Below are 25114 nucleotides of genomic sequence, written 5' to 3'. Positions count from 1 at the left end.
CAAACTTCTATGGCATTTTTCAACTTCAACACTCATCCTAAATGTATGGCGAAATGCATAAAACTACTTAACATAATAATAATTTATCAGACGCTCTTATCCAGAGCGACTTACAGGAGCAATTAGGGTTAAGTGCCTTGCTCGAGGGCACATTGACAGAGGTTTCAGCTAGTTGGCTCGGGGATTCGAACCAACAACCTTTCGGTTTCTTGCCCTACACACTTAACTGCTAGGCTACCTACTGTTCTTTCCCCGACTGTGAAGTAGTCATGTCTCAATACGGGGTTAGGTAGCTCACTGACTGCGACAAGACTGACAAGAATCTATGCATTTCACGAATCAAACTTCAGCACATCCGAATTGGGAAGATGAGGTAAAGTGTGTGTGGCCTGAGTGCATCCTCTCGCATATTTTCCAATACTTATGAACGAAGTGAGTGTAAAGGTACACTGAATGTTACCTATGTGCTCTGGCAAGGGCCCTCGGCCCACTCTCACACGCTGGTTTTCAAAGGCGAGCACCTTGTGTGCACGCTACACCTGGTTTCTGTTTTCTCCACGGATGATGACTGCAGTACTGTTTCCCTTTTATCTGTATGGAGAGGATCTTGAATAGCGCTCCACAAAGGATTCCAAATGAGAATCCCGAAAAAATGTTAAGCATGAAAATAAACATTTTATTTGAGCTTTTTTTTGCTGCCAAGCTGCCATGGAGGTTTACCTGAAACACGGTCTTGTTCGCTAGACTTGATGCAGGTGAAAACCCCTCCATCATGCTATAAGCCAGCATGGGGAACATTTTTTTACAGGGACCTTTTTTACCACCTAAAGCAAGGGGTTATTAACCATTTCCCCCCCAGGGACCCCTATTTCATGCCCTCCCCCAACGCCCAATTCATTTTTCATTTGTTTAGCTTTTTTGTTTAGGGAAATGTCCGTTTTTAAGCTAATTCCCTGCAATGTTACATTAACATGACTCATGACATCTTTTGGATAGGGATAGTTCATTCAGGATAATAAGGTAAAATAAAACCTAGCCCTGATTCTTTTTAAATGTTACTAATATGTTAAAATATTATTTATATACATTTAATTATCAATTTAGTTGCATTAAGGGAATAGCTCAATTATTGCTACAGAGTCACCCATTGTTTAAGATGCCTTCCCATTCAAAGCAAAGTCCATTTGAATTATTCTCCTTTTTGTACCCCTTGACTTTAGCTAGTCATGTCTAAGCCTCTGACTGTCATATAGACAAACCAAGGATATCCCCATGTGCATCGGAGCTAAGCTTTTAGATTGCCTATACCAGGGTTTCCCAATCACCGGGCTGGGGACCGCTGGCCTAGACCAGGGTTTCCCAATCACCGGGCTGGGGACCGCTGGCCTAGACCAGGGTTTCCCAATCACCGGGCTGGGGACCGCTGGCCTAGACCAACTGACCAGACCATAATGCACCTAGAATAGATAGTTTGATAAAGTTGAGATATTTCTGACCTGTATAAAATTATGCTCTTTGCCAATCCCAAGTGATTCATAAGCATTGAAGATGTATTAATGTTAGACTGACCAGTCTTTGGTGTTTACCTTTTGTATACTCTGCTCTATAGCTGCATGCTGTAGCCGAATTATCAGAGACACCTCCAGTCCCTCTTCCATATTTCAGCTGAAGATTTTCATCGCCAGAACCGTGTACGTCAAGGCAATGGTTATTTGTCTGAGCTGCAGCCCAGACATACTTGGCTGAAGTGTTTATCCTAGTCGCTAATAACAATTAGCCGTCATGAGTTGGGTGTGGTCTGGTCTTCTGTTTTTGCTACCCGAGGTGATGCTTGATGCCGGACATCGACACCTTGTCCAAACAATGGGCCGCTGCTCTTTTTCTGCTTTTTAATCATTAGAGGGGATAAAGCTGTAAGCCTGCTGCATTACTCTTGCAAGAGACCCATGTAGCTGCTTAAATGTGATTATACGCTATATATACAAAAGTATGTGGACACCCTTTCAAATTAGTGGATTTGGCTATTTCAGCAACAACCGTTGCTGACAGGTGTATAAACTCGAGCACACCGCTATGCAATCTCCATAGACAAACTTTGGCAGTAGAATGGCCTTACTGAAGAGCTCAGTTACTTTCAACGTGGCACCATCATATTGAAAATAATGCCAAACATGTCATAGGATGCCACCTTTCCAACAAGTCAGTTCGTCAAATTTCTGTCCCGGTCAAATGTAAGTGCTGTTATTGTGAAATTGAAACGTCTACGAGCAACAACGGCTCAGCCACGAAGTGGTAGGCCACACAGCCTCGCAGACAGGACCACCGAGTGTTGAAGCGCACAGCGTGTAAAAATCATCTCTCCTCGGTTGCAACACTCACTACCGAGTTCCAAACTGCCTCTGGAAGCAACGTCAGTACAAGAACTGTCCGTCTGGAGCTTCATGAAATGGGTTTCCATGGCAGAGCAGCCACACACAAGCCTAAGATCACCATGCTCAATGCCAATCGTCGGCTAGAGTGGTGTACAGCTTGCCTCCATTGTTCTCTGGAGTGATGAATCACGCTTCACCATTTGGCAGTCCGACGGATTAATCTGGGTTTGGCGGATGCCAGGAGAACGCTACCTGCCCCAATGCATAGTGCCAATTGTAAAGTTTGGTAGTGGAGGAATAATGGTCTGGGGATGTTTTTCATGGTTCAGGCTAGGCCCCTTAGTTCCAGTGAAGGGACATTTTAACGCTACAGCATACAGTGACATTCTAGACAATTCTGTGCTTCCAACTTTATGGCAACAGTTTGGGGAAGGCCCTTTCCTGTTTCAGCATGGCAATGCCCCCGTGCACAAAGTGAGGTCCATACAGAAGTAGTTTGTTGAGATCGATGTGGAAGAACTTGACTGGCCCGCACCGGACCATGACTTCATCCCCACCGAACACCTTTGGGATGAATTGGAACGCCGAATGCGACATATCCCAACATCAGTGCCGACCTCACTAATGGTCTTGTGGCTGAATGGAAGCAAGTCCCCACAGCAATGTTCCAACATCGAGTGGAAAGCCTTCCCAGAACAGTGGAGGCTGTTACAGCAGCAAATGGGGGGGATCCACTCCATATTAATGCCCATGATTTTGGAATGAGCTGTTTGACGAGCAGGTCTCCACATACTTTTGGTCATGTACTGTACATGCAAGTGAGTGATTCTTTCTAATATTACTTTGTTGGATAAATTGGACGAAAGATATACACTACCGGTATAAAGTTTTTTTAAAACACCTACTCATTCAAGAGTTTTTATTTTTACTATTTTCTACATTGTAGAATAGTATATATTTCTACATTGTAGAATAGAATAGTGAAGACATCAAAACTATGAAATAACACATATGGAATCATGTTGAAACCAAAAAAGTGTTAAACAAGTCAAAATACATTTTGAGATTCTTCAAATAGCCACCCTTTGCCTTGATGAGTAATGCCAGATATGTAAACAGTAAGTGGCTAAGATAACAGAATACTGTATATACATATGAGATGAGTAATGCCAGATATGTAAACATGATTAAAGTGGCTAGTGTTCCATTCCTTACAGTGGCCAGTGATCTCTGGTCTATGCCTATAGGCAGCCTCTAATGTGCTAGTGATGGCTGTGTAACAGTCTGATGACCTTGAGATTAGAAGCTGTTTTTCAGTCTCTCGGCCCCAGCTTTGATGCACCTGTACTGACCTCGCTTTCTGGATGATAGCGGGGTGAACAGGCAGTGGCTCGGGTGGTTGATGTCCTTGATGATCTTTTTTGCCTTCCTGTGACATCGGGTGCTGTAGGTGTCCTGGAGGGTGGGTAGTTTGCCCCCAGTAATGCGTTGGGCAGATGGCACCACCCTCTGGAGAGCCTTGCGGTTGCACCAGGTGGTGATACAGCCCGACAGGATGCTTTCAATTGTGCATCTGTAAACGTTTGTTAGGGTTTTAGGTGATACGCACATTTCTTTAGCCTCCTGAGGTTGAAGAGGCTCTGTTGCGCCTTCTTCACCACACTGTTTGTGTGGTTGGTCCATTTTAGTTTGTCAGTGATGTGTACAAAACTTGAAGCTTTCCACCTTCTCCACTGCAGTCCTGTCGATGTAGATAGGGGGGTGCACCCTCTGCTGTTTCCTGAAGTCCACGATCATCTCCTTTGTTTTGTTGACGTTGAGTTGGCCGTTATTTTCCAGGCACCAGAGCCCTCACCACCTCCCTGTAAGCCGTCTCGTCATCGTTGGTAATCAAGCCTACTACTGTTGTGTCGTGTGCAAACTTGATGATTGAGTTGGAGGCGGTCCTCATGAGAGCCAGGTTCATCATAGTGCTTGATGGTTTTTGCGACTGCACTTGAAGAAACTTTCAAAGTTCTTGAAATGTTCTGTATTGACTGACCTTCATGTCTTTTTGCGTATTTGAGCTGTTCTTGCCATAATATGGACTTGGTCTTTTACCAAATAGGGCTATCTTCTGTATATCCCCCTACCTTGTCCAAACACTACTGATTAGCTCAAACGCATTAAGAAGGAAAGAAATTCCACAAATTAACTTTTAAGAAGGCACACCTGTCAATTGAAATGCATTCCAGGTGACTACCTCATGAAGCTGGTTGAGAGAATGCCAAGAGTGTGCAAAGCTGTCATCAAGTCAAATGATGGCTACTTTGAAGAATCTCAAATATAAAATGTATTTTGATTTAACACATTTTTGGTTACTACATGATTCCATATGTGTTATTTTATAGTTTTGATGTCTTCACTATTATTCTACAATGTAGAAAATAGTAAGAAATTAAGAAAAGCCCTTGAATGAGTAGGTGTTCTACACTACCGGTCAAAAGTTTTAGATCTCCCAATAATCTGGCCATGGTAGATCTATGACTATGAGAACCCAAGAGGTGCTAGTGGGCTGTGGGGGTGAAGACCAATATGTCTTAAACACCAGAGTCATGACGCCTCCAGAATACCCTCTGGAGCATGGCAGGAATGCACACTATGGCTGAACAGCCCTGTATCTTACACCACCAGACCCATCTCTGCGTCGTCCTGATGAGAGAGCCCTAGCACAGCACACTTCAACTGGGAGAGTGTGCTTGTTTGAGAAGGACCGCATTCCTCACTGAGTGGTTTTATGGACAGAGCTGTATCTGGATTCATCTGTCCTGAAAGCAGTGACTGTTTTACAGCGTTAGTCACCTGGCCTGTGGCTTATCCTTATCTGTTATTGAATAAATGTGGGTGGATGTTCTCTTCTCCAGACCTCCAACTCTCACAAGGACCACCTAGCCTGCTACAGCATTTTTTGGGAGTTGAAGTTCTCGACAGTTGGTTATTGAAGAGGAGCTATTAATCATTTTCATTATTTTGGTTGTCTGTGAACTAGCAATAATTAATAGTAGTTGATATCTAAACTGTCTGTTTTTTTCTTTCTTTCAGAAACAATCATAGACATTATTCTAACTGCCACAAAGAACTATGGGCTGGGTCAAGACGTTGACGGGTAATTACCACGGGAACGAAGTAAAACTCTCACTCTCTCACTCTCTCACTCTCTCACTCTCTCACTCACTCTCTCACTCTCTCACTCTCTCTCACACACACACGAAGTCGGAAGTTTACATACACCTTAGCCAAATACATTTAAACTCAGTTTTTCCACAATTCCTGACCTTTTAATCCTAGTAAAAATTCCCTGTCTTTGGTCAGTTAGGATCACCACTTTATTTTAAGAATGTGAAATGTCGGAATAATAGTAGTGATTTTATTTCAGCTTTTTATTTCTTTAATCACATTCCCAGTGGGTCAGAAGTTTACATACGCTCAAATTAGTATTTGGTAGCATTGCCTTTAAATTGTTTAACTTGGGTCAAACATTTCGGGTAGCCTTCCACAAGCTTCCCACAATAAGTTGGGTGAATTTTGGCCCATTCCTCCTGACAGAGATGGTGTAACTGAGTCAGGTTTGTAGGCCTCCTTGCTCGCACATGCTTTTTCTGTTCTGCCCACAAATTTTCTATGGGATTGAGGTCAGGGCTTTGTGATGGCCACTCCAACACCTTGACTTTGCTGTCCTTAATCCATTTTGCCACAACTTTGGAAGTATGCTTGGGGTCATTGTCCATTTGGAAGACCCATTTGCGACCAAGCTTTAACTTCCTGACTGATGTCTTGGGATGTTGCTTCAATATTTCCACACCATTTTCCTACCTCATGATGCCATCTATTTTGTGACGTGCACCAGTCCCTCCTGCAGCAAAGCACCCCCACAACATGTTGCCACCCCCGTGCTTCACGGTTGGGAGGGTGTTCTTCGGCTTGCAAGCATCCCCCTTTTTCCTCCAAACATAACGATGGTCATTATGGGCAAACAGTTCTATTTTTGTTTCATCAGACCAGAGGACATTTCTCCAAAAAGTACAATCTTTGTCCCCATGTGCAGTTGCAAACCGTAGTCTGGCTTTTTTATGGCGGTTTTTGAGCATTGGCTTCTTCCTTGCTGAGCAGCCTTTCAGGTTATGTCGATGTATGACTCGTTTTACTGTGGATATAGATACTTTTGTACCTGTTTCCTCCAGCATCTTCAGAAGGTCCTTTGCTGTTGTTCTGGGATTGATTTGCACATTTCGCACCAAAGTACATTCATCTCTAGGAGACAGAACGCGTCTCCTTCCTGAGCGGTATGATGGCTGCGTGGTCCCATGGTGTTTATACTTGCATACTATTGTTTGTACAGATGAACGTGGTACCTTCAGGTGTTTGGAAATTGCTCCCAAGGATGAACCAGACTTGTGGAGGTCTACAAATTTATTTCTGAGGTCTTGGCTGATTTTGTTTGATTTTCCCATGATGTCAAGCAAAGAGGCACTGAATTTGAAGGTAGTCCTTGAAATACATCCACAGGTACACCTCCAATTGACTCAAATGATGTCAATTAGCCTATCAGAAGCTTCAAAAGCCATGACATAATTTTTCTGGAATTTTCCAAGCTGTTTTAAAGGCACAGTCAACTTAGTGTATGTGAACTTCTGACCCACTGGAATTGTGATACAGTGAATTATAAGCGAAATAATCTGTCTGTAAACAATTGTTGGAAAAATGACTTGTGTCATGCACAAAGTAGATGTCCTAACCGACTTGCCAAAAGTGTAGTTTGTTAACAAGAAATTTATATGTGGGACGGTAGCGTCCCACTCGCCAACAGCCAGTGAAATAGCAGAGCGGCAAATTCAAAACAACAAAAATCTCATAATTCAAATTTCTCACACATACAAGTATTATACACCATTTTAAAGATAGACTTCTCGTTAATCCAACCACAGTGTCCGATTTCAAAAAGGCTTTACGGCGAAAGCATAGCATTAGATTATGTTAGGACAGCACCTAGACAAGAAAAACCACACAGCCATTTTCCAAGCAAGGAGAGGCGTCACAAAAACCAGAAATACAGCTAAAATTAATCACTAAACTTTGATCTTCATCAGATGGCACTCATAGGACTTCTTGTTACACAATACATGTATGTTTTGCTCGATAAAGTTCATATTTATATCCAAAAACCCCATTTTACGTTGGCGTGTAATGTTCAGAAATGTTTTGCCTCCAAAACTTCCGGTGTATGAGCACATCAATTTACAGAAATACTCATCGTAAACGTTGATAAAGTATACAACCGTTATGCATAGAATTAAAGATCCACTTCTCCTTAATGCAACCGCTGTGTCAGATTTCAAAAAAGCTTTACGGCGAAAGCACACTTTGCAATAATCTGAGTACAGCGCTCAGTCACCAAAACAAGCCATACAGATACCCGCCATGTTGTGGAGTCAACAAAAGTCAGAAATAGCATTATAAATATTCACTTACCTTTGATGATCTTCATCAGAATGCACTCCCAGGAATCCCAGTTCCGCAATAAATATTTTTTTGTTCGATAAAGTTAATCTTTATGTCCAAATACCTCCATTTTGTTCGTGCGTTAGATTCACTATTCCAAATGCAGAAGGCGCGGGCACTAATGTCCAGGCGAAAAGTTATATTACAGTTTGTAGAAACATGTCGAACAATGTGTAGAATCAATCTTTAGGATGTTTTTATCATAAATCTTAAAATATTCCAACTGGACAATTCCTTTGTCTTCATAAAGGAAAGAGAACTGAGCTCGTGCTCATGGCCGCGCGCGTAACTAAAATAATGGCCTTCTGCCAGACACCTGACTCAAACAGCTCTTATTCCTTCACCATTGACAGTAGAAGCCTGAAACAACATTCTAAAGACTGTTGACATCTAGTGGAAGCCTTAGGAAGTGCAATATGACCCCATAGACACTGTATATTGGATAGGCAATCACTTGAAAAACTACAAACCTCAGATTTCTATACTTCCTGGTTGGATTTCTTCTCAGGTTTTTGCCTGCCATATGAGTTCTATTATACTCATAGACATCATTCAAACAGTTTTAGAAACTTCAGTGTTTTCTATCCAAATCTACTAATTCATATGCATATTCTAGCTTTTGGGCCTGAGTAGCAGGCAGTTTACTCTAGGCACGCTTTTCATCCGGATGTGAAAATACTGCCCACTACCCCGATGAAGTTAACAAGAAATTTGTGGAGTGGTTGAAAAATGAGTTTTAATGACTCCAACCTAAGTGTGTAAACTTCCGACTTCAACTGTACATACTAGCACTTACACACATACTTTCTCTTTTCAAACATTCTAACTGGCCAGACATTCTTCTCTTCCAGTTTAATTTGTAAAAGATGCATTATCGTGGGCAACGGTGGTATCCTGGCTAACAAGTCTCTTGGCTCCCGAATCGATGATTACGACATTGTGGTGAGGTGGGTCTTTACTTCTAATGTAAGGGCAACAAGATGCCAGTTCCAGGGGTAAAAAAAAAAAAGAGGTCCTTGTTGTTGAAATTCTTACACAGGGACACTCGAAGTCAATCTTAAATCAATCATCATTTATTGTCAGCACGCTGGAGAGGTTCCAACCAACTCAAAGCACCATAGTACATGTCAATTTATGTATTTTATTTCATATTTTTAACTAGGCAAGTCAGTTAAGAACAAATTCTTATTTACAATGACTGCTTCCCGGGGAACAGTGGGCTTACTGCCTTGTTCAGGGCCAGAACAACAGATTTATACCTTGTCAGCTCGGGGATTCTATCCAGCAACCTTTCGGTTACTGGCCCAATGTTCTAGCCGCTAGGCTACCTGCCGCCCCAATAAATCAGGAGCTCTGCTTGGGCAGTCCCAACAGTTGTCTTATATATATGGCTATACATAAGACAAGTTATATTTGTGATTTAGCTTGATTAATCATTACCATTTTGTTTCATTCATGTGACCAGCTGGTTCATAACATGTGACAGACCAACACCTCACAAGGCTTCTTCTCTTTAAGCTGAGACCTTGAAACTGAGAGATCTTTCGTCCTCCAAACAAGGTCTGGGCATACTGACAAATTGCAGATACTGATAAGTGAGGATTCGTTCAGTCAGTCACTTGCATGAATACAGAAATTGGTTATTTGAACAGCGCATGAATAGACGACAGAAATTAGTTATAAGAAAAGCACAAACGTTAAAATTCCAATAACACTGAATTTGATTTGATTACATCCTGCTTATTGTCGATTCCTGAACTCTGAAGCTTGTTAATGTTGATTGACTTAGGTTAGGGCTTAGATTGATAACTTTCCTTGCATGAGTGTAAACCTACTGTTTTATCAGTACACTATGAAGGGTACTGGGCATTTGTTGGCAAGCCCCGTATCAGAAAGAAACTAAATAGAAGCTAAATGACCAGTTATTGTTTCGATTGCCAGAAATTGTAGTCATATTTGAGAGGGAGTGAAACTAAATTCTCAAGTCCCCAGTCTTGTTGTGATGTCAACACACAATGTATAGAGCCCCACAGTGGAGGTGTCATAATACCCATAAAACCTGCGGTCAAACAGGGAATGGTTTCAATTGTTTTTCCACCATTCATTTTTCCCATAGGGAATTTTAGAAACATTTAAGATCAGGGCTGTGTTTTGTGTAGGCTTACCCTGGTGTGATGTTTTGATAACCTTGTAAATCTCTTAGACAAGGTAACTTTAATCAATATATTTGTCTCTATTTACTCTCAGATTCGAAAATGCTAATTAGCATCAAAGTAGACAACATTCAAGACTACAAATCACAGCAAGCTCCCGCACGTCATCTTTGCTAATAGTATTATGTAAATTTAAAACTAGCAAGAGACGGTTCACAATTGTCAATTTAAAGAAATTTAGCCAACTTATTCATGACAAAATTTTGCTATTAGATAGTTAATCCAGAGATTTTTACCTTTGCCTTGATATGGCAGTCTTGTCCAGATCGTCATGGCATTTGTAGTTCTTTATGATAGCCACATTAGCAGCTAATTAGCATTTCATATTTGGGGGATAAATACAGGCAAATATATTGATAAACGTCATGTTGTCCTATAGAGATTTACACGGTTCTCAAAACGTCACGCCAGGGTAAGCCTACATGAAACAGCCCTTATTTTAAGTGTTTCTAAAATCCCCTATGGGAAAAATGAATGGTAGAAAAAGGATTTTTGTTTGACTGCTAGGTTTTATGGGTAGTATGACTCATACTGTGGTACTCTATTCGCCCACATAGCGTTTCTTCTCCAACCGCAGGTTGAACGAGGCTCCGGTGACTGGTTTCGGCAAGGACGTGGGCACCAAGACCACCATGCGCATCACCTACCCCGAGGGGGCCATCCAGAAGCCTGAGCGATACGAGAAGGACTCGCTCTTCGTCTTCTCTGCCTTCAAACCGCTGGACTTCAAGTGGCTCAGACAGATGGTCTTCAGAGAGAAGCTGGTGAGGCATAAGTCAAGGCTGACTGTTGTTACCTTTGCTCATTGGGACCACTAAGAAATCCATCACACACAGTTAGTTGGTCATGTTAGTACGAGCTTGTGTGCATTTCCACTGCCCTGAAAGATGATCATTATTTATTCTGCATATTGTCCAGCCCCACCTCCTTTCTAGGTCTTCCATTGCTTCATAACATTGAAGCGACCACATACGCATGAATCCCACTGGATGTTTTGGCTAGTTTGAGTGCTTTCTGTGGCACTGAGTCGCCATTTTGTGGCACTGAGTCGCCATTTTGGTCGTAAACAGACAATGTGTCTTCTGTCGCAGTCACTTGCTCCTCCTGTGACACTCAATAGATGTGGTTGTGAATTCTCACAATGCTTTCCCATTTTCTCATGAATATGAAAATCACTTTAAATTGTGGTTTTATAGAAAAAAACGTTCTGAATTCGGTTTCTCTCTGCTTTTCATTCTGCCATGACATAAAACAATTTTCCCATTTTAAGGACCTTTTGACAAGACACTGACTGCCACGCTTGAGTGACAGCCTGCGAATTGGCCTCTTAATCTATGGCTGGGTGACTGAATGGGTCTTTCCTTATCTCTGACAGGAAGGATGGCAGACATTTTAATGACTCTGAGAGAGGACACAATCTGTTATCACTGAAAGAGCTTGCACAAGCACTCTCGCTTGTCTGTAGTCACTCCACCGCAGTCAGGGTAGGGTATGCTCAATTCAAGGACATTCCCGATGGAGCAAAAACGGTGCCTGCCTTTGAACTTCAATCTTGGCTGGGTTGAGTTTCTCCATATAGGGAGAAACTCATTTTCTATAGGGATTCTTCTTGCAAATCTGGCAAGCCAGTGTCTTGGGAACCCACTTCCTATCCAGCACAGCTGTGTGACTTTCAGGGACCAGTGGCCAGCAGGAATTTTTACTAGGTGCCATTTTTCAAAATACAAGCTTCTAGAGAGATGGAGGGGTTAGGAGGAGGGAGAGATGAGGGGGTAAAATAAGGGTTAGAGGGGGGTACTAGTAAGTGAGAGAGAGAAATAGTTGGCTGCTTGATAGTCCCTTAGCCTTTTGAATTGGGCAGATTTGTCCGGACTAATCAGCTGGTAAGTAGCGGGACAGTGGAAATGGCGGACGGAGATAATTGATCTGGCCTCTGGCTCCTGACAGATCAGCCTTTGATCTGCAGGGGAAGGAATCATTTTTCTCATGAAGTAAATTACTGGTCAAAAGTACCGTCTCTTTTCCATGACAGCGTTTTAGCTGTGATGGTGCGCATGCACTGAACTCCTAGTCACACCAACTCACTATAGCACTGAACTCATAGTCACACCAACTCACTATTTCACTGAACTCATAGTCACACCAACTCACTATTTCGGGTTGACCTTGCCCCATGGACCTCATTGTAATTAACAAATGTCTGAATTTTAGAAGCTGGACTTTTTTATTGAAACTGCGGAAATCACTGACAACCATAATAGGGCTCTGAGAACAATGCGAGGCATTATTTTTATTTATTTAACTAAGCAAGTCAGTTAAGAACAAATTCTTATTTTCAATGACGGCCTACCAAAAGGCCTCCTGCGGGGGATAGGGGTTGCAATTTAAAAAATATAGGACAAAACACACATCACGACGAGAGACACCACAACACTACATAAAGAGAGACCTAAGACGACAACATAGCATAGCAGCAACACATGACAACACAGCATGGTAGCAACACCATAGCATGGTAGCAACACCACATGGCAGCAGAACAACGCTAGCAGCACAAAACATGGTACACACATTATTGGGCACAGACAACAGTACAAAGGGCAAGAAGGTAGAGACAACAATATTACACTAGTTACCCAAGATAATTTGCTTTTTAATTGAATACTTTGTAAAGTATTTTTAGCGTTTTACTTGTAACTGTGTATCAATTCTACTGACACACACAGACCGGGACAGCCGCAGTTGTACACCGTGTTTCCAGCGAGTCCACTTCAATGCGTTCGTGCATGTATGTAGTAAGTGTATCAAGGTTTGAAGTGTCTTTTTAAGTGTTTTGCCACTTGACAAATGAGGCCCATCATTGTGAATTCCTGCTGATGAAAAATGATCCTAGATTCTCTGTTTGCTCCTAGAGATGGATTAGCATTTTACACATGCGTGCGCGCACACATTCCATTTATTGCCGCAACCAGTTTCTCGGCTTGTTTAACTTTGGACGTGTTTTTTTCTTTGACGGGTAAATAAAAAGGAAGGGCATTTAGATGTTCAACCAGACATTCAACTAATATCAGGTATTTACATTCAATTAACCTGAGCAGAGACAGTATTTCCCTATGGGTGATTTGGGGGAAATGAGTCATGAAGATGCTTAACATGATAAATTCTCAGTAAACAACCAGTTACCATGGTAACAGTGTAGGCAGTCATATCTGTTGACTGGAAACTGTTTAACTGCATCTGCTTTTTAGTCATTTTGGAAACCCTCATCAGAAGACGAGTAAATCCTGTTGTGACTATTAGCGTAGCTTCATTGCTACAGAAGTAACTGAAGTAACAGAAGTAACTGCAATAAGTGGCCTAAACTATTGCTATGGAAATATATATATATATATATATATATATATATATATATATACATACATACATACATACATACATACATACATACATACATACATACATACATACACACACACACACACACACACACACACACACACACACACACACACGTACGTGTTATGTCTTCAGGGACTGCGGCTAGCAAGCCTCATTGTGCTGTCATGTTTTTAACCCCTCGCATTTTCACCTCTAATACCAGAGCATGAGCAACTGTACAAAGACCACGAGCTTTAGAAATATCATGTTTTTGGACTCCCGGTATACTAATCCCTACACACACCCTCCTCCTCCCTTAAATATAACTTTGAACAGTTGCTCTGTGGGAGCTTTGATGTGGCGTGGCCGCTGACAGGTGAAAGGAATGCGAGGCCCTTTCATGATGCCTCTCTCTCACCAGGTTTGAAAGGGAAGGTTTCTCGTTGCTTCTTTAAGGTGGGTGGGAGGTAATAATGCTAATTAAAGTGACTCCCTTGTCATGGCAGAAGTGTTTGGATGAGTAACTGACTGAAACCTTGTTACTAAAAGACATCACAAAGGTTGAAGAGTAGTAACCTTTATTGCCCAGAGGGATTTGGAAATGCCATAATAATTTGCAATGATGTTATTCAGTGAACTGTTATTTAGAGACGTCCCATGAGAAGTCAGGAAGTTTGACGTTGCAGTAAAAAATTGAGTAAAGTGAATGAATTAAAATTAAAGGTGTTGAATACACTACATAAAAAAGTGTTTGGACACTTGCTCGTTGAACATCTCACTCCAAAATATTGGGCATTAAATGGAGTTGGCCCCCCCTTTGTGCAGTTTGCACTGTTCTGTGAAGGGAGTAGTACACAGCGTTGTACGAGATCTTCAGTTTCTTGGCAAATACTCGCATGGAATAGCCTTCATTTCTCAGAACAAGAAAAGACGGATGTGTTTCAGAAGAAAGGTTTTTGTTTCTGGCCATTTTGAACCTGTAATCGAACCCACAAATGCTGATGCTCCAGATACAAAATGAGTGTAAAGAAGGCCAGTTTTATTGCTTCTTTAATCAGGACAACAGTTTTCAGCTGTGGTAACAAAAGGGTTTTCTAATGATCAATTAGCCTTTTAAAATGATAAACTTGGATTAGCTAACACAACGTGCCATTGGAACACAGGAATGATGGTTGCTGATAATGGGCCTCTGTACGCCTATGCAGATATTCCATTAAAAATCAGCCGTTTCCAGCTACAATAGTCATTTACAACGTTAACAATGTCTACACTGTATTTCTGATCAATTTTATGTTATGGACAAAAAAAAATGCTTTTCTTTCAGAAACAAGGACATTTCTAAGTGACCCAAAACTTTTGAACTTTAGTGTCTATTGTTATATCATAGCTTGTCTATTGTGCAGATCAACAGTAGATACTCCATAGCTGAGAACACAGCCTGGGACAGAAATAGTATCTATATTGATCTTTCTCACGACCACTAAAACATCTGTAAAGGAACCAAAAGTAGCATGCTTACATGCATAACACACACACTTACATACCAGTAAACAACTAAGCGGTATCTGCGGAAATGCAAGTAGTCAAATCCTGACCAGCATCCAGATTATTTTATACAAAGCTGAATCAATAACTTAGCCAGCTAACTTTAATACACCTTCAGATGTAAGCTAGTGTTTAATTCCCTGGTTTTGACAGAACACTGGGTTATTGAGTCTTGATGGTGACACTTCTGAATATTATTTTGAAATGATAGTTGGCTAATCATTGAACAGTTTTGAGGATCAGGGGACTGCTGTAGTCGGTTTGCTGTAAGTAAACAGCTCCAGACCCTGCCAGTTGTAGAACAGGGGTCGTAAACAGCTCCAGACCCTGCCAGTTGTAGAACAGGGGTCGTAAACAGCTCCAGACCCTGCCAGTTGTAGGCCAGTAGAACGGGGGACGTAAACAGCTCCAGACCCTGCCAGTGTAGGCCAGTAGAACAGGGGTCCTATCAAATTCACTGCGGCCAAGTAGTTCACACAAGTCCTCCTTGGGGTCGGAATGCTGTCAAGTGTTCCCTTTGTTTTCCCTGTTTGCCATCATGGGAGTGCTGGCACGGGTTTCGCACACCGGATAACCCCAGAGAGACTGGGAGAAGAGAAACTGCCATGACCCTCAGAGTGCAGAGGTCATAGTGTGCGTCAAGAAAAGCAAAAGCAAATTGGCCAATGCTTAAGATTCCTCCCAAACAAAAGGGAATAAGTATCAAAGTACCTCCCAAGTGTAGACTCTTTAGGTCTTTGGTAACTGGTCTGTCTGACCAACTTGATATTCTCTAGGCGAGTGCTCCTCAAATACCCCCCCCCCCCATACATCTATCTCAAGAAGTTCCTTCCCTGTGGGAAATTGTGGCGAGACACTGAACCTCAAACGCTGAGTCAAACATGTACACCATGCTAATGACCTCCAGACAACCTTAATTGGGTTTGTTTGTAGCTCGGTGCTGCTATTTAGACTTTAGTTATTTATGTATCCCTGTGGCCTGCTCTAGTCTGGTCAAAAAACATGTCCTGACTACTACCCATTCAGTTATTGCAGAGTGGAAGGAACCTGAATGGTGTAAGCAATATGGCGGAAGCGCTCCTAAGCCCGTTGGAAGCGCTCCTAAGCCCGTTGGAAGCGCTCCTAAGCCCGTTGGAAGCGCTCCTAAGCCCGTTGGAAGCGCTCCTAAGCCCGTTGGAAGCGCTCCTAAGCCCGTTGGAAGCGCTCCTAAGCCCGTTGGAAGCGCTCCTAAGCCCGTTGGAAGCGCTCCTAAGCCCGTTGGAAGCGCTCCTAAGCCCGTTGGAAGCGCTCCTAAGCCCGTTGGGGTGGCAGGTAGCCTAGTGGTTAGAGCGTTGGACTTGTAACCGAAAGGTTGCAAGATCGAATACCCGAGCTGACAAGGTAAAAATCTGTTCTGCCCCTGAACAAGGCAGTTATCCCACTTCCTAGGCTGTCATTGAAAATAAGAACAAATTCTTATCTGACTTGCCTAGTTAAATAAAGGCTAAAAAATACATAAATTAAGCCCATTGGAAGCCCAACACCTATCACTTACAGTACACCTACGGTGTAGCTGGGCCCTCCAGACCTTCAGAACACCCAAGGAGTAGGGCTACTGGGATGGGGTTTGAGGGTTGTTTTTGGACAGGGAGGCAGCATCCCTCTCCCTGCTTCTCTCTGGTTTGCTGTTACCCTGTCCAACTTGGACTGACTGTCTCGGCTGGCTGCTTGTGGCTGGGTGCAGGGTGAAGCGTGTTTGTTTTCATTTGCATAGGGGGGCCTTATGACCATCTGCGTATGGCCTGCAGATGTGAACGCTCTAACTTGCTTTCCCCTCTCTCCCTTTCTTCCTTTTGCCTTTCCTCCTTCCCTCCCTCCCTCTCATTCTAAAGCAATGACTAGTTAACTAGAATACACACCGTATAAAAACGGCTAATTTCACTTTAACAGTGTTTTCCTGCTATTTATGAACTGAAATGCAAACAGGACGCCATATAGGCTAGACATCTCCAGGGTGTTCTATTCTGGGGTCGCCTTCATCCCATTGAGAAGAAAAACAACTTGAGTGGCTTATCGTCAATTGCACATCTATGGAGGGAATGCACGGAATGTTATATTGTGTTTATGTGGATGTCCACCCTGAGTTAAGTAATTGCCTGCGAAGCACCTGCGGCAACTATTAGGCGTTTTAATTATATTTTTATGACCCCCCCCATCTCTTTTCGGGCTTATGTTCCAAACTTTTAAATTCTTTTTTTGACACTGGATAAAAACTCAGAGCTTCAACATGGTATATCACACGCTGTAATTGGAGGAACAATGGGAAAGTAATGCTGCTTGGAAAGTTGATCAACTTGTAATCCCACTTTTGAGAAATGGCCCTTGAAAAATTTTAGTTCAGTTTTTACACTTCTTTGTTCACACACATTCAGCATTGTTCACACCCTTTTAAGCCTTAGCCCCACCCATCTCGTTAAGGATTCACATGGGAAGCCATGTGCTAAACAGAGTAAGGTAGTGTAGTAAACAACCAAAGATTTCAAGACCTAAAAGTGGTGAAAGTAGTCTACTATAAGGGAACAACTCCAGGTAAAAATACACTTTACAAAATAATGTAAGAGCAATAAAAGTTGTGCAAATCATGTTGGTGGTAAATTAAATAATCAAAATGTTGTTTATGCTTTACATACCAAGTGTTGTCATCGATTCCTTATAGAGACACCACACCGCTGCGTTTGTCACATGAGATGGCAGCAGCTTTCCACCAAACTTTTTGTCCCGGGTGGCGCCCTGGTACTACTATTGCATTATCCTCTGCACAATTATTGATGAAGTTCACAACTCGCTGCAAGTCTTCATGCTTCAGGTGTGACCTATGCTTGCTTGGGCCGGCTCTCTTTTTGATGGGAGGCATTAGACTGTTCTCCTTGTATGACTGGTGGAGGAGAGTCCGGTGTGTTCTGCTAATGCTGAAAGACAAATTATAGATACACATTTTATCATTATTAGCCGAGGCTTACCAAGACACACTTGTCTAAATTGATGGGTCATGTGAAAGAGCAGCTCTAACCACCCACATCTAGCTAAGTGGATGGGTCTCTGTTGTCTATACCTGTTCACATGTTCATGAAATACAATAGATGGCCGTAATCACCCCTAGACACCTGGCTAAATTGATGGGTTATTTCATCATCAGGCTATAACTAGCAATGCAAACGGCTTTCTGAGATTTGATTAATATTACCAAACTCAGCAACAACAACAAAAAACATCCCTTTTTCAGGGCGAAGATAATTAATCAAAGATAATTTGTAAAAATCCAAATAACTTCACAGATCTTCATTGTAAAGGGTTTAAACGCTGTTTCTCATGCTTGTTCAATGAACCATAAACAATTAATTAACATGCACCTGTGGAACGGTGGTTAAGACAGTAACGGCTTACAGACGGTAGGCAATTAAGGTCACAGTAATGAAAACTTAGGACACTAAAGAGGCCTTTCTACTGACTCTGGAAAAACACCAAAAGAAAGATGCCCGGGGTCCTGCTCATCTGCGTGAACGTGCCTTAGGCATGCTGCAAGGAGGCATGAGGACTGCAGATGTGGCCAGGGCAATAATTTGCGTTGAGACGCCTAAGACAGCGCTACAGGGAGACAGGACGGACAGCTGATCGTCCTCGCAGTGGCAGACCACGTGTAATAACACCTGCACAGGATCGGTACATCTGAACATCACACCTGTGGGACAGGTACAGGATGGCAACAACTGCCCGAGTTACACCAGGAACGCACAATCCCTCCATAGGGGCTCAGACTGTCTGCAATAGGCTGAGAGAGGCTGGACTGAGGGCTTGTAGGCCTGTTGTAAGGCAGGTCCTCACCAGACATCACCGGCAACAACGTCGCCTATGGGCACAAACACCCAGTCGCGGGACCAGACAGGACTTGCAAAAAGTGCTCTTCACTGAGCAGTCGCGGTTTTGTCTCACCAGGGGTGATGGTCGGATTCACGTTTATCGTCAAAGCAATGAGCATTACACCGAGGCCTGTACTCTGGAGCGGGATCGATTTTGGAGGTGGAGGGTCTGTCATGGTCTGGGGCGGTGTGTCACAGCATCATCGGACTGAGCTTGTCATTGCAGGCAGTCTCAACGCTGTGCGTTACAGGGAAGACATCCTCCTCCCTCATGTGGTACCCTTCCTGTATTCTCATCCTGACATGACCCTCCAGCATGACAATGCCACCAGCCATACTGCTCGTTCTGTGCGTGATTTCCTGTAAGAGAGGAATGTCAGTGTTCTGCCATGGCCAGCGACGAGCCCGGATCTCAAACCCATTGAGCATGTCTGGGACCTGTTGGATTGGAGAGTGAGGGCTAGGGCCATTCCCCCCCAGAAATGTCCGGGAGCTTGCAGGTTCCTTGGTGGAAGAGTGAGGTAACATCTCACAGCAAGAACTGGCAAATCTGGTGCAGTCCATGAGGAGGAGATGCACTGCAGTACTTAAACCCACTGTTCCCCGGTTGGCTGTCATTGGAAATAAGAATTTGTTCATAACTGACTTGCCTAGTTAAATAAAGGTTAAATAAAAACATTTAAAACATTTTTCTAAAGATTGCTGTTCACTGCCACTCCCCATCTAATTTAACAGTTTGAGAAAATCTGAAAGGAAGATGTGCAAAGCTGACACAAGACGATTCAAAGCTGTAATTGCCACCAAAGGTGCTTCTACAAAGTATTGACTCAGGGATTTGAATACTTACAAAGACGCATGTAATTTATGTATTTCAATACATTTGCAAACAATTCTAAAAACATGTTTTCATTGTCATTATGAGGTATTGTTTGTAGATGGGAATATTTAATCAAATCTTGAATTCTGGCTGTAACAACAAAATCTGGAATAAGTCAAGGGGTATGAATATTTTCTGATGGCACTGTAGCTGTGACCATCTGGCTAGTACTGTATCAACAAGGGTTTCTACAAAATAGCAACATTAGCACAGATAGCTTGAAACCTAGGCCATAAGCAATACGCACAGATATGTATGCAAAACAACACTACTGCCACCTTCTGGCTTGGAGTATTTTAACAAGTTGATTGCCTGACTACTTCTAAGGTCTTTGCTGTGTGAACACAAAAGAGATTGACTGCCGACACTGTTCAGAGGTGCTAAGTACTGTCAGCAGGCAAACGTTTGACAATCCTACCAGTGTGTCTGAGCTTTAATTTCTTGGCCTCCTACTCAATGTAGCCGCTTTGACTGTCTCTAAAATCATCCCTCTTCAACAGTCTCAATGCACAAAAAAACCTAAGAGACTGCTTAGTTTAACAAATCTGAGTAAAAAAAACGAATAAGTCATTTCATATCTACTCTAACTGCCAACAACAATCATAAAACAGGTGCAAGACTTGGTAAGGTAAACACTTTCCCATGATTAACAACAGGTTTGTCTGTGGAAGACAGAATGTGTGTATGGATGGTAAACACTATTGACCCTGAGGAGATACATTCCCAGAAATGCTCCCATTTTAGAAAATTGTGTTGAGGAGACCTAACAAATATCAAAATGTCAAGTAGTGTGTTCTTTTTCTGGAGACTAACTAGGAATGTCTGGATACTGTTTGTATTTGCACGAATAGTCTAATACTTGAAAAACATTGACTGCCTCACAAATCAACTGCTGAGCGCACTACAACAGAGGCTCTGGTAAGTGGCTCCGTCTAGGAAAAAGATAAACCTACACAAGAGAGTCAAGGGCAGGATTAGAGCAAGACAATGCCAGACCCGGGAGAATAAGATGTACAGAAAACAGGGGATCAATCTGAGTGGGAAAAAATTATGGCATTCATCAGTCTGAAAGTGGTGTTTGAGGACAGGTGTGTTGAAAAGACAAAAATGGCACAAATCCCAAACAAGATTTTGAAATCCCTCACTGGAAAAAGTGGTGGAGGAACATAAGCATCTAAACACCTGAAGTGTATGGAAGATTTCCTCAAAAAGGTCTGCATGTTCCTGACTGATTTGTAATCGCAGCGATAACCCTTCCAGCCTCTACGGCCCACAAATCCACCCCCAGAGAACATATGTGACCTGTTACAGAAAGCTGGGCATATGACAGCCTTCTTGAACATGTGAACTGTCATGTCCCTTAACACATTTATGTAATCTGTAAATCCGAATACAAATGTTCAATTACGAGCCTAGTTGTTTAGAAACGGAAAAGACAGGAACCTTCCCGCTACCTTCTGTCTATAACATGAGCTGCTCAGAATCTTTGCTACCACGGGTTTTTGAAAGATATAGCCATGGAGAATTGCGAAAGTGTTGCTACCGCTCTCAGCAACATTGCTGCCCTGAATTTCGCAGGTGGTATCGACAAAGACCAGCTGGAAAAAGTTGATGGACTACTTTCTGGAGGACGATCATGCCATGCTGACTCTGAAAAAGGAATCCCTGACTTAAGTAAAAACATTTCAATTTAACCAGACATTGTAGAGTCTTCGGATGACAGTGATGGGGACAGTATTGTCACGGAAGAAATTGACAGAGTTTTGAAATCAGTGGAATGCCCGGTGGAAGGAGTATGAGAAAATTCTGAAGTTTGATTGAAAATGCGGAGGGAATCGAAAAGAGAACACAGAAGGCTGTTGTATAAAACACCCGTCGTCAGATTACATCTTCAAACTAAAGGTAACCATGTCAGTGAAGCATTCATCCAAGTATACCTGTAAGAGTCAAGCTACATTTTCAGATATTATACATTTGTAATTTTGTCATTGCAAGTTAAAGCTAATGTTTAGCTGGCTGGCTTGCCAACTAAGTGTATGATCTTTGTAAACTCAGCAAAAAAAAAAGAAACGTCCTCTGTCAACTGCGTTTCTTTTCAGCAAACTTAACGTGTAAATATTTGTATGTACATAACAAGATTCAACAACAAGACACAAACTGAACAAGTTCCACAGACATGTTAAGAGAAATGGAATAATGTGTCCTTGAACAAAGTCAAAATCAAAGGTGTGGCCACCAGCTGCATTAAAACTTCTTCGGGATAGGGGGCAGTATTTTCACGTCTGGATGAAAAGCGTGCCCAAAGTAAACTGCCTGTTACTCAGGCCCAGAAGCTAGGATATGCATAGTAGTATTGGATAGAAAACACAAGTTTCGAAAACTGTTAAAATAATGTCTCAGTATAACAGAACTGATTTGGCAGGCGAAACCCCGAGCACAATCCATCCAGGGAAAAGAATTTGAGGTCATTGTGTTTTCCAATGCAGTTCCTATGGCTTCCACTAGATGTCAACAGTCTTTAGAAATTGTTCAATGTTTTTCTTTTGAGAAATTAAGAAGTAGTCCTGTTAATTCCATGTGTCACTCAGAAGGTCTCTAGTCTTTTGGTACTCGTGAACAAGAGCGCGCTCCGTGGTGTTTTTCTTCAGTATTGGAAACTGTTTATCCCGTCTTAAATTTGATCGATTATTTACATTTTAGGGTACCTGAGGTTGGATTAAAAAAGTCATGTTGGGTGAGTTGGAACCGGTGCATTTCTGAATCAAACGCGCCAAATAAATGGACATGTGAAAATCCTTCCAGGAAGTGGGATTTTTTTTGATGTGGGTATTTTCAATTGAATGCCTATAGAGTATCTAATGGGTTAGGACCCAGATTGCAGTTCCTATGGCTTCCACTAGAAGTCAACAGTCTTTAGACATTGTTTCAGGCTTGTTTTCTGAAAAATGAAGAAGAATGAGACCTTTCTGTCAGTGGACTGAGGAAGAATGCAGAGCTGGTTTGCGCGCGTGACCGATTGCGTGCCCTTTGTTGTTTTTCCTTTCTATTGAATACGCTATTGTCCGGTTGAAATATTATCGACTATTTAGACAATTGACAACCTGAGGATTAATTATAAACATTGTTTGACATGTTTCGACGAACTTTACCGGTACTATTAGGATGTATTCGTCTGCATGTTTTGACCGCCTTGGAGCCAGTGGATTACTGAACAAAACGCGCCAACAAAACTGAGTTTTTGGGCTATAAAGAGGGACTTTATCGAACAAAACAAACATTTATTGTGTAGCTGGGACTCTTGTGACTGCAATCATATGAAGATCTTCAAAGGTATGTGATTAATTTTATCGCTATTTCTGACTTTTGTAATTCCTTTACAGGTGAATGCACCAATTTGTAAGTCGCTCTGGATAAGAGCATCTGCTAAATGACTTAAATGTAAATGTTGTAAAATGTTTGTATGCTTTTGTAAGCGGGGCGCTGTCCTCAGATAATCGCATGGTATGCTTTCGCTGTAAAGCCTTTTTGAAATCTGACAGCGGCTGGATTAACAAGAAATTAATCTTTAAACCAATGTATAACACTTGGATTTTTTATGAATGTTTGACTATTTCTGTATTTTTTAATTTGGCGCTCTGCAATTTCACTGGATGTTGTCGGTGGGTTGCTAGTGGAACACCTGCGCCAGAAAGGTTAACTACCGTGTTCAGGTGCAGAATGATAGATTTTTACCTTGTCAGCTCGGGGATTCGATCCAGCAACCTTTCGGTTACTGGCCCAACGCTCTAACCACTAGGCTACCTTCCTCCCCAATCTTCAAGTTTTTCCACATATTTTCAGTGGGATTCAGGTCTGGGCTTTGCTTGGGCCACTCAGACATTCATGTTCTGAAGCCATTCCAGTGTTGCTTTGGCTGTATGCTTGGGGTCATTGTCCTGCTGGAATGTAAATCTTCCCCCCCAGTCTAAGGTCGCTTGCACTCTGAAGCAGGTTCTCATCAAGGATTTGCCTGTATTTGGCACCATTCATTGTTTCCTCTATCCTTACCAGTCTCCCAGTCCCTGCTGCTAAAAAGCAACCCCATAGCAGGACGCTGCCACCACCATTCTTCACGGTAGAGAGGGTGTTAACCAGGCACAGCTCATCACCTGTCTTTCTCCAGATGTAGCACTTTGCATTCAGGCCAAATAGTAAAATGTTTCTCATCAGACCACACAATCTTTTGCTTTATTATTTCAATCTTTCATGTGCCTTTTTACAAATTCCAGATATGCTGTCATGTGCCTTTTTCACAGGAGTGGTTTCCGCCTAGCCACTTTCCCATAAAGCCCAAATTGGTGAGTGCTGTAGAGACTGTCCTTCTGGCTGGTTCTCCCATCTCATCCAAGGAACTCTCTAGTTCTGTCAGAATGGTTCTTGGTCACCTCCCTGACCAAGGTTCTTCTTGCCCGGTTGCTCATTTTGCATAGAGCTGGCCGCCCGACCAGAGTCTGGGTAGTTCCATATTTTTTCAATTTCCGATGGAGACTACTGTGGTGTTGGAAACTTTCAACACTCTAGAAATAGTATTTTATTTATTTATTTTACCCCTTCTCCAGATATACTTCATCACGATTATATCTCTGAGATCTAAGGACAGTTCCTTTGACTTCATGGTATAGTTTCTGCTCTGACGTGCACTGTCAACTGTGGGACCTTACACTGAATATACAAAACAAATCTTCTCTTTCCATCACACAGACTGACCAGGTGAAAGCTATGATCCCTTATTGATGTCACATGTTAAATCAGTGTAGAGGAAGAGGAGACGGGTTAAAGAAGGATTTTTAAACCTTGAGACAAGGATTGTGTATGTGCCATTCAGGCGGTGAATGGACCAGACAAAATATTTACGTGCCTTTGAATGGGTTATGGTAGTAGCTGCCAGGCGCCCAGGTTTGTGTCAAGAACTGCAACGCTGCTGGGTTTTTCACGCTGTATCAAGAGTGGTCCACCACCCAAAGGACATACAGCCAACTTGACACAACTGTGGGGAGCATGGAGAGGGGGTGAAACTCCATAATAGAAAGGTGTTCTTAATGTTTGGTATACTCAGTGTACACACTAAACACACACATGCATAATTGACGCCACACACAGTCACACTTCACATTGGCTGCTGCTACTCTGTTTATCTATCCTGATTGCCTAGTCACTTTTACCCATACCTACATTTACATTTGAGTCATTTAGCAGAAGCTCTTATCTAGAGCGACTTACAGAAGCAGATATGGTTTAGTGCCTTTCCCAAGGGCA

General features: G+C 42.3%; 1 protein-coding gene across 7 annotated transcripts in view; it reads left to right on the top strand.

The window, feature by feature from the left end:
* The window catches only part of LOC106598945 (CMP-N-acetylneuraminate-beta-1,4-galactoside alpha-2,3-sialyltransferase), an 82182-nt gene that overhangs the window by 41193 nt on the left and 15875 nt on the right, over window positions 1-25114 (top strand). For all 7 annotated transcript variants that reach the window (XM_045714532.1, XM_045714530.1, XM_045714533.1 and 4 more), the window contains 3 exons: window positions 5454-5517; window positions 8762-8857; window positions 10701-10887. In XM_045714532.1, coding sequence (XP_045570488.1) covers window positions 5454-5517; window positions 8762-8857; window positions 10701-10887 — 347 coding nt within the window. The remainder of the gene's footprint in view (window positions 1-5453; window positions 5518-8761; window positions 8858-10700; window positions 10888-25114) is intronic.

Source organism: Salmo salar, chromosome ssa03, assembly GCF_905237065.1.
Source record: "Salmo salar chromosome ssa03, Ssal_v3.1, whole genome shotgun sequence".
Taxonomy (NCBI): Eukaryota; Metazoa; Chordata; class Actinopteri; order Salmoniformes; family Salmonidae; genus Salmo; species Salmo salar.
The sequence above is the reverse complement of the archived record's forward strand: the minus strand, read 5'-3'. Positions and strand labels throughout refer to the sequence as shown.